Source organism: Struthio camelus, chromosome 1 (assembly GCF_040807025.1).
Source record: "Struthio camelus isolate bStrCam1 chromosome 1, bStrCam1.hap1, whole genome shotgun sequence".
Taxonomy (NCBI): domain Eukaryota; kingdom Metazoa; phylum Chordata; class Aves; order Struthioniformes; family Struthionidae; genus Struthio; species Struthio camelus.
Genome location: NC_090942.1, coordinates 68,332,558 through 68,349,792, shown reverse-complemented (window position 1 = coordinate 68,349,792; position 17,235 = coordinate 68,332,558). Strand labels below are relative to the sequence as shown.

The following is a 17,235-nucleotide window of genomic DNA, read 5'->3' as shown; positions in this document are numbered from 1 at the left end:
AGGATCTGGCCTACAGAGGACCACAGGGAGCTGCACCCCCAGCAGGCTCCTGCTGGTGTCTGGTTTCTCCTCCTGCAATTTGTGAAGCCCTGCTCTGACTGCCTCAAGCACCAGGTATTTGAAGGCAGAGCTTTCCTTGTGACTCTTACTGAGCCCTGCTTTGAAACTAGCAGCATACCATTGAAAAATCAATATTTGCCAGTCAGCTCAATGCTACAGATTCCCTCCATATTTAGGGCAGGAAATACTTGCAGATGATTATAAGGTTGTAATGACCTCCTCTAATAAATTACAAGAAGATTTGAACTGAAAACACAACACAGCAATATTCTTGTCTTTCTGTCCAGCTGAAATTTTCTAGACTACTTCGCAAGACTAACTGTGCGTTAAGGCCTACCATCTCAGCTTTCTGTCTCTTGTGGGATCCAACCAGACAATGCTCATTCTAGCCACATGCACACAAATACATGGTCAACTCTATTCATACTTACATAGCTTATTACCAAAGCAGCTCTCTTTAAAAATGGCCTTGCAATATACAAGAAATTCTGGTTGTTATTTGCAGTCAGGTAGCTGAAATATAAGGAAACAAATATTTATTGAAATACTTTGGGACAATAATTCATTTTTCAAACTGGAAAAAAAAAATTGCCTATGCTTTGCTTTAACCACTCTAAACTAACTTGCTCCCATAATAAATGATTACCACTTTTATTCTTCAAAGCGCTTCCCATGTGACTTAATTATGCATGTAAAATATTGAGAACATTTCAAATAATATATACCACAATACATTGCAGTTTCCCCCCCCCCGAATGTTTTTTTAAATCATCAATTAACTTCTTAATCCTTATAAAACCCCATGTGTGTCTCAGTAAGGTTGCTGTCTCCAATCTCCCAGAAGAATATATTGAGACACGTTTTTAAAAGGTCACACAAACAGAGCAATTCAATTTCAGGCCATGATTAAAATGCAAAAACTCCTTGTTCCCAGCTCTCTACTCAGTCTCTAGAGAAGGAAAGAACTGTCTAGCAGAACTGAACTTATTTTAAGCATTTTTTCCTAAAAGTATATTCTATACACGTAAGTTCCATTACAAGTCAACCGACAGAGTGTTACGATAATTAATGGCAATAAGTCAGACACACAGGTAGCTTATTGCTCTAAAAGCATTCGTGAAAATCGTCCTGTTTCTCAATGAGTAAAATTAAAATAATTTTTAAATACGTAGTTTTGGCTGTAGATAGAGTTTAATGTAAGGTAAAAGCACTTCCCAAATGCTAATGAGCTTTTTTAATACAACAAATGGTACCATTCCTTTGACATTAATTCAATCATAATTTCACTTTGGTAGAACCTTGCAGTTTTTTCTCATTGTAAAACAAGTGATAACACACAAAAATAAAGAAGTAAATATAGAAAAAGATAACAAGATGACAAGAAAGTAGAGAGAAAATATTTTAAGCTGTGAGAAACTAGATAACTGTTGAAAAATTGACAAATAATTTCAAGAAGTTATAAGCAACAAGTAAACAAAATAAATGTAGAACTGAAATATTTGTAGGTTCCTCTGTGTAACATACAACCAGTAAAAGTCACCTGTCTATTTATATGATTTACAAAAACTACAGGATGAATCACAATAACCTGCAAACAAGTTAGCTCTCCAAGCATGAGAGAGTCATACGTTTCTCCCTAAACATCTAGCATATAAAATATATCTTACTTCCTCTCCAAATTCCTCAGTACAGTCTATCATCTGACCACTTTTACCCTTAAGTCTTTAGAAAAAACAAGATTGCAACACCTCCTAACGTTGCCAAGAATCCTTTGTATTTGGCCTTCTGTTCAAAATTTCTATAGTAGGAAGTTTGCAATCCTGGTCACCATGAAAAGATGGAGAAGAGATTACAATGTAGACAGAAGCAGTAGTGGCAAAGCCAGAGTGAAACAGAGTTAGAATTTAACAAGAAGTGCATCTGGGTGCTCTCTAGAAAATAATCGCCTTTCAGAAAACTTGTAAGTGTTGTGCCTAAAACTCAGTAACCAAACCATATATTGTAAAGAAAGCCGAATGACCTTAGGTCTTTGGTGCCTACTTATTTACAAATGTTGACATTTAAGCACAGAATCTAACTTAAATGTCAGACTAGTCTTCAAGGGCTGAACTCTGCAAAGTGCAAAGTTTTTGAGCTCCCACTGATTTTAATCAGGCTCCAGCAAGTACAAGTGAGATGAAACTAAGTTTTCACTCTCCATGAAAGGTCAGGTTGGCCTTCAAGCATTCACCATGGCCCTGCTCCAAAAGCTGCTGGAGCCAAAGGGAAAGACTCTCAGCGACTTTAATAGCGTTTGGATCAAACCCTGATCTTTTGTTCCCTATTGGAACATTTATGAAACCCAATCCCCTTGTGAATTTTAATAAGAACAGAAGTGTTAGGTTGCATTTTGTTTATATTTTTATGGGTGGAGGCGAGGGGGCTGCCCTCTGTTATTCATGTTGCCTGACTCTCTTTGTTACAAGGAACCTGTTTTCACTTGCTTGTAGTTTTGACAAACTGTAACACTTTGGGCAGAAAATTTCCATTACAAATAGTTGCTTTAGGTGGAATTATTGGGGGAGCGGGAGGGGGAGAGATGGGGGAGCTAAAACAGTTCAGCTTTTTCCAAGACTTCATTTAGAGAAAGAAGAACACTTTCACCAATGTTAAGAAGTTCTGGCAGCTTTGCCCTTGAGAAACTGTATTACCTCTATGCCTTGAACCAGTAAAAAACTTACAAGGCTGCCATCACCTTGAGGCCGTGTCTTTTGCCACTCTCCAGAACAGCCACCCACATTCACGCAACTTATAAGCCCCTGGGAAGCTACTGTAGGGATGGGGGGATAGGCAGACGCCACTTTGCATGTCCCTGGTAGAGATTACCTAGCATTGAACAGATAAAAGTTTCCCAATTTGCATCAAAGATGCTCCAGCCGGAACAACTACTAGAAACAATACACTATTTGAAGAGGAAGCAATTCAGTGAGGAAGGCTAAGCTTCATTTTAGACTGCTGATACTCAGGAAACTGCTTCCGTGCTTCAGGGCTTGTAAAACAGGACCCTGATCCAGATCTAAAGACTGCCAACCAGGAACCCTCACCATTACCGTCTCTTTGTTCACCATCAAGCCTGGCCTGAGGAGAAAATTAAAGACAGAAAATAAATGTAAATGGAAGGTGGTAGTTGTTCTTTCATGCTTGGCAGTACAGTGCAGGAAAGCTTCCTCTTTACGCATTCTAATTTTGACTTTTTTTGGTCTGCCTAGGAATAACTGAAATGCTTGCAGCAACTTTCACACCTTCCTTGCAGCAAGTACAGCACTATGCATGTTACCAGACACAGTTCAAGGCATCAGTTAATCTACATGTCAAAGTTAATTTCAAAATCCTAACTGGTCCCTCACAGTTTTAAGTTGTGTAGTGGTAACACATCTAAGAGAGAAGAGGGGAGAAAAAAAAAACCAAAACAACCCCCTCGCCCATTGCAAATCACTGCTCTGTGCTGAAGAAAGATCAGCAGCAAGCACGGAGGCACCAGAATGGAAGAGAAGGATAACTGGGAATGGGTGAAGCAAGCCCTGTACTTTCTGATCCTTTCTCCGAATGCTTTTACTACTTGGCAGCTTCAGTCAAGAAATGTTTCTTTCCATAGCCGTTCAATCAAGAAGCAAAAGTTTTCCATCTTAAGGAAGCTGTTGTTAAGAAGTTTATCTGGAAATCATGCAAGATAACATTGCTTACTGCTTGTAATCCAGCTATCTACATGAGCAGCATAAACACGCAGGTTACACTCAGTGGATCAAAGTATTGTTTCAACAAGAACCATGCGGTATTCCCGAGTACCTTATGGAGGCTACTACTTGGTTCAGGAAAGGTAACTAGGAACATATTTTTCTTATGTTTGCTGAGGCACAGAACGATATGTAGTTAAGGTATTAAATTCAAAGGAACTGCAAATGGCACCTGGAAGAGGAATTTTGCTTAATGTCAGTGATACTCCATGAGTGCAACATATACACGTAAAATTACAGCTCGCAAACGCATCCAAAACGGGGTTGAACTTTGCTCAGGCCACCTTAAAAACAAAACCAGGCAACAAACCCCTTTATTTTGTACTTTACCTAGGATAATCGAAGAAATTACTATTACAAAAGTTGTACTGTTTTATACCTGTTTAAAACAGCTGCCTTTTATAAAAGGCATTGACAGGTCAGGTTTCTGCGCGTATGCAAGCCACACAAGGCTGCCAAACATCCCGCTGTTAACAGGATCCCCTCCCTGTCACTTGCTCCACCCCGATCATCGTAATGTGGCTCCTCCAGCCAAAACATGCACATTCCCACATGAGAACGGGCACGGGACATATGTAAGAAAATGGTATTGACAGTAGCTCCACGCAGCAAAACACTACCTCCAGGGCATAAACCAAGGTGAACATTTCAAGATGTGGGGGTCTCACAGATTTTCGTAATGGAAAGATAAAATGAGAGCAGGAAATGCAGATTGCCAGGTTTGCTAAACGAGTGTGAAAAGAGCACATTTGGACAGCGGCTCCACCTTCCCCACAAAGTGAAACAGCGTGTAATTCGCTACTTGCTATCTTTTAAAAGCCTTTCAGGAATACTCCCTAAAGCAACCAGAATCACAACAAACAATAAATCTAAGAAATGCTTAATAATGCAGGGATTGCTCTCATACAGTTCAAACAGAGGCCAAGACAGATATTTGGCAGCTTTGGCTTCCTGAAAAGCACAGCTCATCCTGAAATCAATTACATCATCAGAGCATTCGGAGATGTTATAATTGAAGACAGCAGGGTAGGTGGCCTAGTAAAACTCAATACCGTGCAGTTTACAGGAATGTAAACTTTGCTGGTACCAGATGGACTTTGTGTTAATCAAAACAAACTTCTCTAAGGAGCAGACAGCTTTTTTAATTTGCCTTCAACGTCAAAGGCATCTCGAGTTTACAGCAAAGAACAGGACAGCTCCTCAGCTGCAGCTAATTGCCATGCCTTCGTAAGCTATCCCAAACGGGTATCAGCAGCACATTTATCCCACACTGTAGCAGACTCAGTTTTGGTACAAAGCGTGAACTCGCTTTCCTGTTCTCTTTGACAGCTTTCTCAAGGAAAGCAAGCAAACACCTAAGATGGATGCTCCCCCATCGAGGACATCTAGAAGACGAAGGTGAGCACGCAGTAGAACAAGCTTGGGTGTTTCAAGAGCTTGCTTTGCCCAGGTTGCTCTCCTGTGAGAAGATCATTGCTCCCATTTATATCCTCATGGTAGGCTTCTCAGGAAACAGATCCAACTCCAAGCAAACGTCTGTGTTTGAAAATAACATTTTCAAACCCTAATATTAAGGAAAACATTAAAAGGATGAGTTTAAAATAAAGTTTAGTTTATTCTCAATGATCAATGGCAGTAAGAAAGAGACCTCTAATCAAGACATTTTTAAACCTGCAAAGTGCTGTTCCAGGTCAACATCAAAATGTTAGATCATGGTTAGAGATGCATCTAATTCCAAAGCAGTTAGGCAGACTCCCCTTTTGGGAATGCAAAATTTTTACCGGAGCCACATTTTGTCTGTGGACAACATCCTTACTTTTTCTACTTACAAATGCCTTCCTCATAATCTTTCCAGCCAGTTACATCTTATATTGGATAAGTATCTTTTCACCTTATTCGTCCTTGAGGACGACTATCAAGGGGCAAGTGTATGTGACACGCCAGGAAGAAAACAGGAGCTGAAATCTATCACAGAGTAAAACAACTGAAGGAAAAGAAGAAAAAGCAACGTATTCCAGACATATCTGGATTTTTAACTTGCTTAAAATATCTGACAACGCAGGGAAATAAAATATCAGTCATAGCTACAGCCTCTGCAAGTGAGAAGAAAGAAAAGCCCTCCTGCTTTCCTCTTTATGAGTAGCCTTGACATTCCCTGCAGCATATGTGTGGTATCCTTGCTCCTGATCTCTCTGGAGAGCCTTAAACCCCAGCCACTGCTACCCACGCAGACACACATGCACAAACACACGCAAACAGAAAGCTGCACTAGTGACGCTTTAAAGGGCGATGGAAAGATTTTACAAAAATCACAAGCGTTTTAAATCGTTTGCACTGCTATTGATTGGCCTGTACGTTTCCCACACATTTTCAGATGTGACCACAGGTTTTGCGTTGTGGCCTTCTACAGGATTCTCAGGGATAGCGGAGCAGGGGGTAACTATGTCGGCATATGCAGCAGAAAGGAGATTCCGCTGGTGGCCATTTTATATTCTTTTAGGCAATACGTACCTTTTTCTCTGCGGGGTGTAAGCAGAAGGGAGAGCAACTGGATGGAACAGGGAGAGGAAGAGGGAGAGGGAGAGGGTCAGGGAATGGGAAGAAAGAGAGAGAAAGAGAGGGGGAGAGGAAGAACAAAAAGAACTAACAGAATACCCTTAACGGATCAAAGACGTGACCAAGAAGATGAAAAAGGGCTTCCCTTCATACCAGACATTCCACCGACGCGACGAGCAGACAAGGTGGAGCAGCGCTAACAGGAAAAATAAGACCTCATCAAAGCATGGCCACCTTCCGCCAGATCTCAGGAAACCAAAGCACAGCGCTTGCAATTTAAAGCTTTCATCGATTTCGGCCATTTTATTTCCTCTGCATCACTCATACCTGAGGCATTGAAATCCACATGAGGCTGGTGATTCCCTGTCCTACAGCAGTTAAGGGCTTGTGCAGAGATATTTCACATAACTGCATTAGACACAACACTGATAGCAATGCCTAGGCTTTGGCTGCTCCTCACATTCTGTTATAAGCCCATGTTTTCAGCTACTTGTTCTGTTGACAAGGAGCTTGTTTCTTTTTGACAATTCGTTCAGGCTGAAAGTTTTCCATTCCAGGAGTTTGTGTCAAGCTGAATTTATTTTTTGCCTTGAAAGTCTCAGCTAAAACAATTAGGCTGTTTCTGAAAAAGCAGTTAGGGAGAAAATTATTGTATTGCTCATATTAACAGAGTCTTGCAACCAATTTGTTGCGAAAACTTCAGTGGTTCCACATTTTGGAGCAGGGACTTGAAATTCAGCAGCAGGACCGCAGAGATACGCTGTTGCTCCTTCCATGGAGTGACAGCTCACTCCACTCTCAGGCACAGTACATGCCACTGGGGAAAAATCTCCATTTGCGCTGCTCACTGAGCATTTGTATCACTTCTCCAAGATCTCTAGCAGGATCTAGCAGATGTTTGCAGGAACAGCATCAAACTGTCCTTGCAATGGCTCCTGGCAAAGCAAGAGATAGGAGACACTCTCTCCTGCAGTACTCGTAACCAGCCTGGAGGAAATCATTTGCTCAGACCGCAGAGGGCTGCAAACTTATGGCTGGAGAAGAGGCTACAGGAATACGTATTATGAGGAAGAGAGGGGAAAAGAGGGGAGGAAGGGATGGCAGGCACTACGAAAATAGGGACAGGAGTAAAGAGAAGCTAGGACTGGAGAGAAAGGAAGAGAAAGATGGAGATACAGGGAGATAGTCAGACATCTCTTGCTGCCAAAGATCCAGCAGCGGTATCCAAGAAATCTGCTGCCACTGGAGCTCAATTCGCTCGTGTCCCCAGTGAGCACTTAGGAGCTGAACTGTGGTGCTGGAGGCAGGAAGCAGTCTGCCTTCCCCAGTGTGTCTGAGCTTAAGAAAGCAGCTGTGCGTTCGCCTCACCAATCTAGCACGAGCAGATGGGCCCCAAAACACAGAGAATACCCAGGACTCCTACAGACCAACTGCCTTTGTGTCTTTGCATAGAAAAGAGAGCTGGCAGTCCTCGAATACAGCCTTCCTCCAAAAGCAGCGGAGCGCTCACGGGCCAACCTCAGTCTCTGCGAGATCCAGGCTTGGCAAGGGGACTGCAGAGGGTTTCCCAGGAGCTCGCAGGCTCGCTGTGCCCTGGCAGGGAGCTTGTGGTCTGTGAGGTTTCCAAAATAGGTTCTCTAATCGCAAACAACTAGCTTGCTTGCTAGCTTTTATGTCAACAGCGGAGGAGGTTATCCGCCAGTCATGCACAAGGCTCTGTTATTCTGACTGGAAATTATTTAGGTGTCCCTGTGAAGCAAGTGGCACAGTAAACATTTACCCCCCAAAAAAACCAAATCCTAAAAGATGTGGAGAGCTGCTGCATCACTTTGATGCTCTCCATAAAATGTTTCATGTCAGTAAATACAAACTTTGGTCCAAATATTCTACATATTTACAAGAGTGAACTGCGGTGACTTAAAATTACATATTAGATAATTAGGTAATAGGGCCCTAGCTTTTTGCTGCTGTCTTTGCCTGGGAACCCAGTCAGCAAATTTAAAAAAACATATATAGAGAAATGGCAAAAATTTTCAACAGGACAGAAGAGGAGAAAGAAATGCCCTTCATCAGTAAAGTATGTCAGAGGAAGAGTGCCGAAATCAACAGCCATGAGATCTGCACTTCCTCTGTAGTGAGCCGCCTGTAGTTAGTACAGGAGAGCAAAGATACACATCTCAAAGCAGGAAATAATACAGACAACTTCTAACAACAGTGAACTGTCCAGGATTCAAATCAAGTCCCAAAAAAGATCGACTGAGGACGGAAAAAACAGCACAAAGAATAGCACAAAAAAGACACTAACATATTTCAGCAGTCTGACTATTCCCCATGGACAAACACGTGGCACCACGCAGGCAACCGTCCACCAGCGAACGCAATGACAATTCAGCAAGCAGGAACATATTCCACCAGAAAATACATCCAGCGAGGGAGGGCTCCCCCACCACCCAGCCGGGAGACAGGACTGGATGCGTCCCCTCTCCCCCCACACTGCTACCAGACAACGCAGGGAGCAGCCGAGGCCCCTGCCTCAAGGAGAAAAGACCCAGCACCTTCTCCATTGATCAGCTCTAAGAAAAGTGACAGGAGCCAATAGTACACACGGGGTGGGTAAGGGTCGACTGGTCCCAAGCTGCAGAGTTCCTGAAACAGCTCTTTAAAGAGTATGAGTAACTTACTGATCCAGCTGAAGCGTTTGATCTGAGGCAGGACGGGAAGAAAGGAACTTTCACAGCTGAGCCATCCACCCTTTCAGCCAGGGTGAATACTTGATTTTTAAAAATATTATGTTTGCCAAACTGAATTACGCTTTTCACATCTCTTCTTGGGTTGACTCCAAAGGATAACTTCTTGCAATGCTTTGAGAGTCAAATAATGTTGGTTTTTTTTTTTTTTTTTTTTTTTTTAGTCAAGCATTTCCGTTAAATCAAGTGAAACCAGCAAATCAAAGGCTGGTTTCAGAAGGAGGCTTTGGCACAATTCGGAAGAAGTGTGGGGGCAGGAGGGCAGAAAAGTACCTTAATTCCCTGTAAATATAGCCTGAAAGAAATATCGCTTTATTTTAGAATTGGTTTATTTTGAGATTTCTTTAATTCTTCCATAATTTATTTGTAATCTGAAACTACTTGTCAAATTCAGCTTGAACTCACATTTTTCACTCAATTGGAGAAGGAAAAAACTCCACCCAGGCAAAGTTTGAATCTCTGAGTTTAAGATAACAGTACGGAAAGAGGAGGAGTTATCACATTGCAATGACGGGGCAGAGGGACTGTGGACCCTCAGGCCAATAAAGCAGAGAGCGTATGGGGAGTTATCAGCTTTAATGTCCACGACCAAATTATGGACGTCTAGAACCAAACAGCAAGGGATAATGAGAGAACAAGTGAGAACAAATGACAGGAATAAATTACAGTCACGCACTTGTCAATCTGCCCTCCTCCTCCTTTAGCTGCCTTTGCCTTGGGGCAGTAAGCTCTAAAGGACAGGGCTAGGTTAAAGGACCTATGTTAGCCGTGTCTTCAGGGAGCAGGTGGAGAAGAGGGAGAGCTTCGCATTATACGGACATGTCTGTGCAAGAGCTAGTACACAAGGCATTACCGCAACAGCAGCAAGATTGCTTATAAAAAATACTCATAAAGACAGAAAAGCTTGCATGAATTCTCCTGAAGATTCTCTAAATTAAAAGGGATATAATCCATTCATTTACACTGAGAGTTTTATCAAATTCACATGACGGGAAGGAAAAGCAGCGGCCCTGGTTTTGATCCAGACTTACTGTCAAAAGTACTGGTGGCGGAGACACTAAATTCGGTTGCGCTGTCTTAAAACTGAAGCTCGGCCCGTTTTCCACAAATGTTTCCATCAAAATGAAACCCACGTACCCGCTATTTAAAAAGCAGTTTACTGGATGTCAATGTTAAATATTTCAGGAAAAAGGTACTTCCTTTCCGGAAAAATCCTAATCTGACAGTTTGATCTAGCATGGCCCTTTGCTTCTGTCAGATTAAATAAAGCAATCTCTAAATATGTCACAGCCATGTCTAAATACAAAATAAATGGTAAAAAACTTCCTCACTCTTTTCTTGTTAGGAAACAGTATGTTATTTTTAACAGCCTCAGAAATAGCTTGTTCTTTTTAAACATGAATGACACAAGCCTGTTAGCAATACAGTGAAGAAGAAAACTAGTTCATTCTTCAGAGATGGTATCCTTTCAGTAAAACTTTTTGATGTTTGCAATCTAATGTGACTCAATGCCAAAGTTATACTGCAACATAGACAGAATCTGAAAGAAAACAATTCAAAAATTGGCAGCAAATGACTTCTTTTGTCAGCAGCCATGTAAGTAAATTATGCTTGTGCTATTACTGTTGGCATGAGATACCAAACAATACACTTCCAACTACGTTTATTTCTGTCACTTTCCCACTCAATCATATACACACAAATAATTAAATTCTTCAATTAAAAAAATGTACCAATTCTTTCATCACAGACACTCATGGTTCTGTTACGACAGGGTTCATTTCTAAAAAATAAAAATTAAAATCTGCAATAGCCAGTAAAGATCAGTGGCTTGCTTTAAGCAGACTTCCTTTGCAAAGCTATTCTTTCCATCTCATCTAAATAGATAATAAATGGTGAAAGCCAAAATCACATCAATAAAAGAATAACTCCGAAACTTGGCAGAATTTAAAAAAATAATTACATTTTATCCTATTTTGACCACAATTTAGTCTCATCTATTGCCAGAAAAACAACTCTACAAATATTCCAATCTTGTTTTAGTCACGACAGTCTTTTGAACTATTCTTTTAATTCACTTTGAACTGCATTGGCAACTTTCAAGAATAAGTAATAGCAAGAAAACTACATCATTTCGCCGTCTCCTACCTCTACAGAAGTGGGTTTAAATTCTTATATTTAAAAGCCCAGCAATCATGAAAGACCCTGCACAGTTGCTCACAAGAAAGCTTACAGGATGTTGCACTTAGCCAAAAATACGAGTAATTTCTGCCATGGGGATTTTGCAACAGCCTATAACCATCCTCTGAAATTTTCAAGGGATAGGACTGGATTTGTCACTTAGTAACGTTCAGATGTGATTTATAAGGAAAATCAAACATTCCCGCACAACTGATAACCTCTATTCCCCAGAAACCAAACACTAGAAGGCATGTCGTCCATTCGGCTTGAGGCAAATGCATGGAAATACATCATGAAGTTTGTCCAACGCATGGCTTCATTATCCTCCATCGTTGCCACGGCCTGGGTCACTCTGGTAGGCTACCATCAGTATCCCTTTAACATGGTCACCCTCTAACACCCACGGTGCACACCGCATCTCCACGCTGCAGGGGGACGTGCACACTGTCTATCACAGGGGGCATCCTCAGGCATGACACCTATCCCAAAAGCCAACCAAACGGAGATGGTAATGCTTGCCAGGAGCTCGCTCATGAGTGACCTTCTGAAAGTCCAAGATTTGGTGAGGGAGCATCTCCTGAGTAGCTCAGCCAGGCAGAGAGGGCTGGCTTTGCCCCAAGGAGCGAGCTGAGAACACGGGTGCAGGCAAACAGGCCCACAGCAGGAGATAGTAGGCTGCCATGGGCAAGGAGGGATTCCACACTACGGAGGGAGTTTTAAGTCCCTCAGTACTCCCCCGTGGTCTGGGCTTATCCAGGTGGACCCCAGGCAATGATGGGATCTGGTCAAAAATGATGCAGATGCCCAGAAAAGAAGATGAAGCTGGTGGAGGAGCTGGTGCGGTGTTTGAGCTACCGCAAACATGCCTGCTCCTTTTTAAAGGACTAGACAGCACAAAGTACGCACACACATTCAACTAGTAACATGGGTGCTGTGACGGGTCTGCGTTGTCCTGGCTTTGGACATGGACCCCAGTCTTGGTGCTCACCAAAGAGGGACACGCTAGCCGTGACGAGGGCAAGCCATGGTGCAGCCGCTGCTGTCTCGCCGGCTTGCTGCCCCACTGGCTCTGGGCTCATCATCGCAGGGATGGACCAAGGGCAGGTGTCCCGTATGGGCCATGGAGGTTTCAGAAAGAGTCGACAGAGGTGCAGGTGCCAAGGCCTGGCATGACGGCAGAGTGGCACAGGCTCTGCAGGGCAGCCCTGAGCAGTGAGAGCAGTCCAGGGTAGCTCACAGGAGCTCATGGGCTCCACGGACACAGCTGGGACCCTGCAGGCTGTGAGGAGCGTCGCTAGGGAAGAGCAGAGGGGCCACCCGTGTTCCTCAGTTTCACAACAATTCAATGCAAGTTAAGAAAAGAGAACTAATTCCCCAATTTTATTTGTACCGAAGCCCCAGGGGAAGTAAAGCTTTACCAAAGGTGATCTAAAGATGCTTGCATAAATTTGCTCACAAGAAAGAGACCTCTTCATTATACTAACCAATTCCTTTTCTTTCCTTTTTCCCTTTTAATATTTGTACTGCATTTGCTTTATCCTGTCATTAGACATAATAAATAGGCCCTTGTTGAATAGTCAAAAAAAAAAAAAAGTATTAGCCACTCCAACCAAGACTGGATTCAGACAGCTAACATTGTTTCCTTGTTTGAGTTATTGACTAAATGTTACATCCGTAACACAGCAATCAGAATTGTTATTCCACAAACATTATGAGAGAAATAAAGACTTGTTCCAAGTGCCAATCACATACACTCTTGTGGTTAAAATGCAATTAAACAAATAAAGCTTCCAATATACCCACAAGCTAAACAAAAACAAATCACAGAAACCTGAGCCATGGAGCAAAAGAAAAGGCAATATTTTAAAACATAGTTCAAAAAGGAAAGTGTCAATACAGGCTGTTTGTTTATAAAACATTGCAAAAACTTTCAGATGAAATGTATATGTATTATTTATATACAGGGAAAAGGGTCTTTTCCCAACATACTCCTCAGTAGGAAAACCTTCTGAAACAGCAATGTTTTACTTATTCCAAAAATCTCTTTCCCCCCAGTGTTTTTGTGCTTTTTATTTTTGAAGTTTTTTAAAGTGGTAAAATGGAGGGGAAGAGGGACGAGAAACATTTTTGAATTAACTATGAATAACTCTTCCCTCATGCCCTAAGGAACGAAGATTATTTCGAGAAAAATAAAAGAGTTTAATACCAAACAAGTGTATCGATTTAGCAATCTCAGTTTGACCACCAGAAATGATAACTAAAGAAATTGAAGAAAGCCGTATCCTCACTGAAGAATGTCAGACTGATAGAGAGTAAATGGCCAGAGGCAGAGGCAAAACCCATGCCACTGGGGACACCGGGGACCGCTCCAGCAGCTACTGCGAGACCGTGGAGCCCAGCGAAGCGAGCAACGAGTCTGTGTGCTGCTGTCTCCCACTGAGGAGTGAGGCTAGGCATTTTGGAAGAGAATGGCCGTACATCTTCATTGAGATCCTAACCTTTCAAATCAAGTTTAACTTGTTGATCCCACATTTTCCAAATGTGGAAATTTCCAAATGTGGAGCAATTTCCAAAACAACAGCAGTTTCTATTAAATTTAGTCAATGCGTGTTGCTGCTGCGGTGGTCAGTGCAAGAGGCACACGTACTACAGACACACTAGCTCTGTTTCAGAGCTGCTCCTGTTTGCTGACGAGTTTCTAAGCCAAAGCTGCACAGCTGGCTGAAAAGGCATGCTCAGGGCAGGGGATTTGTTACTATATTTTCTGAGCAGACAAGCGCTAAGTTTATCTTAGGTGGCTGCTGCTCATCAAAGCTTCCTCTAGAGAGCACAAACTTGTCTAAGTGCACTTTACTTGAGCAAAGCTATTTCTCCTGCTTCACTTTTGTTTTCTTGAATTGATAGCTCAGGGCTATGACAGAGAAGACAGAAAAGGGCACTTTCCACAAAGGCCAGAAAGAGAAGAATTTTACAGGATGGGTGGAGTGAACCAAGTCAAAATGTTGATGGACATACTGTGCCTCAGGCAACTTAATAAAACTCATATTAAGAAATCACTACAAATCATCTGCATGAGTTTAAAGTCTTGACCAAACCATACATCCTACATTACCCCATAGACTAGTCACCTCAGGTAAAAAGAAAAATTCTGCTAGATTCCCTGGTACCTATTACAGACTAATAACCCACTGTACTCCCCACCTCACCCCCCCCCTTTTTTTTTTTTAAAAATAAGCTCTAATGAGCTTATTTTAAATGCCCTGATCAGATCCAGAAGTCTCCACTTCTTGTATGCCCTTTGCAAACAGCCACCTGACAACATGCCAGAGCGACTGTCTCCAGAATTAGGACAGAGACATTGAAACACACAGAGGCAAATTGATCCAATCGATCTGTAGGAGAGCTGAGAAGCACATGGTCCTTGGAGACCTTTATTTTTTCAATTTGCAATAAAAGGGCCTGGCAGTAAACTGCAGAAAGCCAGTTTTACAAGCTGGGAGGGAAATGATTATAGAACTGAAGCAGTTAGGGGATCTTCCAGCTGGTTTAAATGATTTGGCTTCCTTATGAACATACTCAAGGAAAAAAAAAAATCTCATGAAGGTCAGCCATGAGTGCTATAACCATCGCATGAAGCAAAGCTCCTAATTCATTCTCAAACATTTAATTTGGAGAGGTAGAGGGAGCAGGGAGGCAGAGGAGAAATAGAAAGAAGGAAGGGAGGTTATTGCATCCGTATGTAAATATGGATTAAGGAAGCAGACCATCTCCTACAATCTTTTACAAAAATGAGCAATATCAAGAGAGGAAATAGCAACACCATTTGCCCAGAGTTTCTCTGACCACAGCAGACAGGCTCTCAGGCGAGATGTAAATTCAGATCCCCTCCAAAAAAGTACTAAATTGAACCCATTCTGCCATATCTCAAAAGAAGGCTTTTACTGCTGGGTGCAATAGCACTTCCAGAGGAGCACAGCAGCTCTTTCTTTGCTTACTTAGTTTGGTTTTCCCTTTTCGTTACACACCCTAAAATATTACATATGCCATACCGAGAGCTTCAGAGGAAGGCAGTGAAATTTCTAAAATGCTTTGAAAGGAAGGGAATGTTTGTTTCAGTTGAAACTTTTTGGTTATTTCAAGCCACATTAGCAAATAACTTTGCCTGCCCCAGACAGCAGTTTTGCGAGGTCTACAGAAAAAGGCAATGGAGTTGCATGGGCCACCTGCCAGCAACCCCGGCTGGTGGGGAGCAGGGGCAGCATCTTAATCACTTCCTCCTTCTACCCTACTCCTGGAAAACGAGTGACTATTGTTCAGTCTAACACTTTTTCTACATTTCTTACTTAGAAAATGTCTGAAATAGGCACAAAGCAGTTTGTTGACCGAGAAATGCTTTTTCTTTCTGCTTGTCTTGTTTTTGCAGATGGTTGGGGTTAATGAAAAAATATTCTGGTTTAATCAAAGCTCTTTAGGATGTCCAATTTTGTTTTTTTCTTTTTAATTAGGACAAATCTAATAAATGAATTTTTGCTCTGTCGGGAGTTAGGGGGGCACCTGGTTGCTCCCTCCTTTCTCCAAGGTCAGCAGGCTGCTCTCTGCTCTGGTTCTGTGCTGGCATGGGCCACGCTCTCATTTTGGCAGCTCCTGTGCTAGCTGCAAACCGGAGGCTCCCCTCGCTGCTGCTCATCTGCTCGGGAAGGGGATTAGTAGCCTGGCAGCTTCTGCTATCTCCCCAGCACACACTGCAGCAGAGCTGGTTGCAGAGGCTCCTCATGCCCTTTACTTGTTGCCTGAGCACAGGGCAAGGCTGATGGCCAACTCCATAGTTTTGACCAGATGAGAACATGGGTGTGCATTTGTGGATTTTAAGCACGTGCAATTGGGATCCTCTCTAATTGGTATGCCTTTCCTGTAACATCTACAGAATCAGGGCTATATCGCACTAGATCATACACCCCACCCCAGCCAGCCATCCCCCAAAACAACTGCACACAAACTCACTTTTAAAAGCCTAGCGTGCCAGGTAACTTGCTTATTTCTATTTGTTTTTCTCTCTTACTGACTCTGCAAGATCACACCTGATATAAATAATAATATCAGCATCCCCCAAAGTAAAGAAAGGGAAGCTGAAACCCTGTGGACTCAATCCCACTTTCATTTCTGTCAGCAGCAGCCTTTCACTGATTTCACGGCAGGAATCATGACTTCTTTCCATTTCGTTATTACTATTTTTTAAAATAACGCTTGGTACACAGCCAGCACTTGATCAAGAATGAGACAATCCCACTGGGTGCTGTTCATCCGGGTCCGGCCAGCATTCCTCACGCTAACCGACCCACCGCTCAGGATTTACAACGCTTGTGCAAACACATCACCACTCTCGCACCCTGGAGAGCGCGCTCTCTCCCCCCATACTCTTTGCTCTTCCCCTGTAACTATCTCCAGGAGAGCGCGCGCTGCCAGCCTGACGGATCAATCTCCTCTCCTGAAGCAACGCGCTCCATGAGGCATACTAACATCTTAGTGACAGCTGCTGGGGACCTCTGTGAGAAGAGTAGCACCAGAGGGTATAATCACAAAGGCTAACTTTTGCTAAGGGAAAGGAGTCCCTCTAGACACCTCTTTTAGTCAGCAGAGAAAGGGGAGGAGAGGTGAAATGCAGAGCTATCCTTCCCACTGAATCACCCCCTTGGGACCCTCTTTCTCTCCCTTGACTGCAGAGGGAGCTGGCCTCCCTCAGTCTAAAAGTTCCCTCAAAATCCCCACTGTCCAGATGCAGCACAGCGGCAAGTTTTATTGGCTCTGATAAAATAATTAGGGCTACTGATGGAGTAAAACGTCTTTTGGGTCTGGTATTTATTGGGCAAAAGAGTGCAAGATATGGTCACCTTCCTGGCAGCCCTGTCCTTGAGCTCCAA

The 17,235-nt window shown here is 42.7% G+C and overlaps 1 protein-coding gene across 2 annotated transcripts in view; it reads right to left on the bottom strand.

Moving 5' to 3' along the window:
* TMTC1 (transmembrane O-mannosyltransferase targeting cadherins 1) overlaps positions 1-17,235 on the bottom strand; it is a 151,033-nt gene that overhangs the window by 91,593 nt on the left and 42,205 nt on the right. For both annotated transcript variants that reach the window (XM_068946578.1, XM_068946587.1), the window contains one exon: positions 492-573. In XM_068946578.1, the coding sequence (XP_068802679.1) occupies positions 492-573 (82 nt within the window). The remainder of the gene's footprint in view (positions 1-491; positions 574-17,235) is intronic.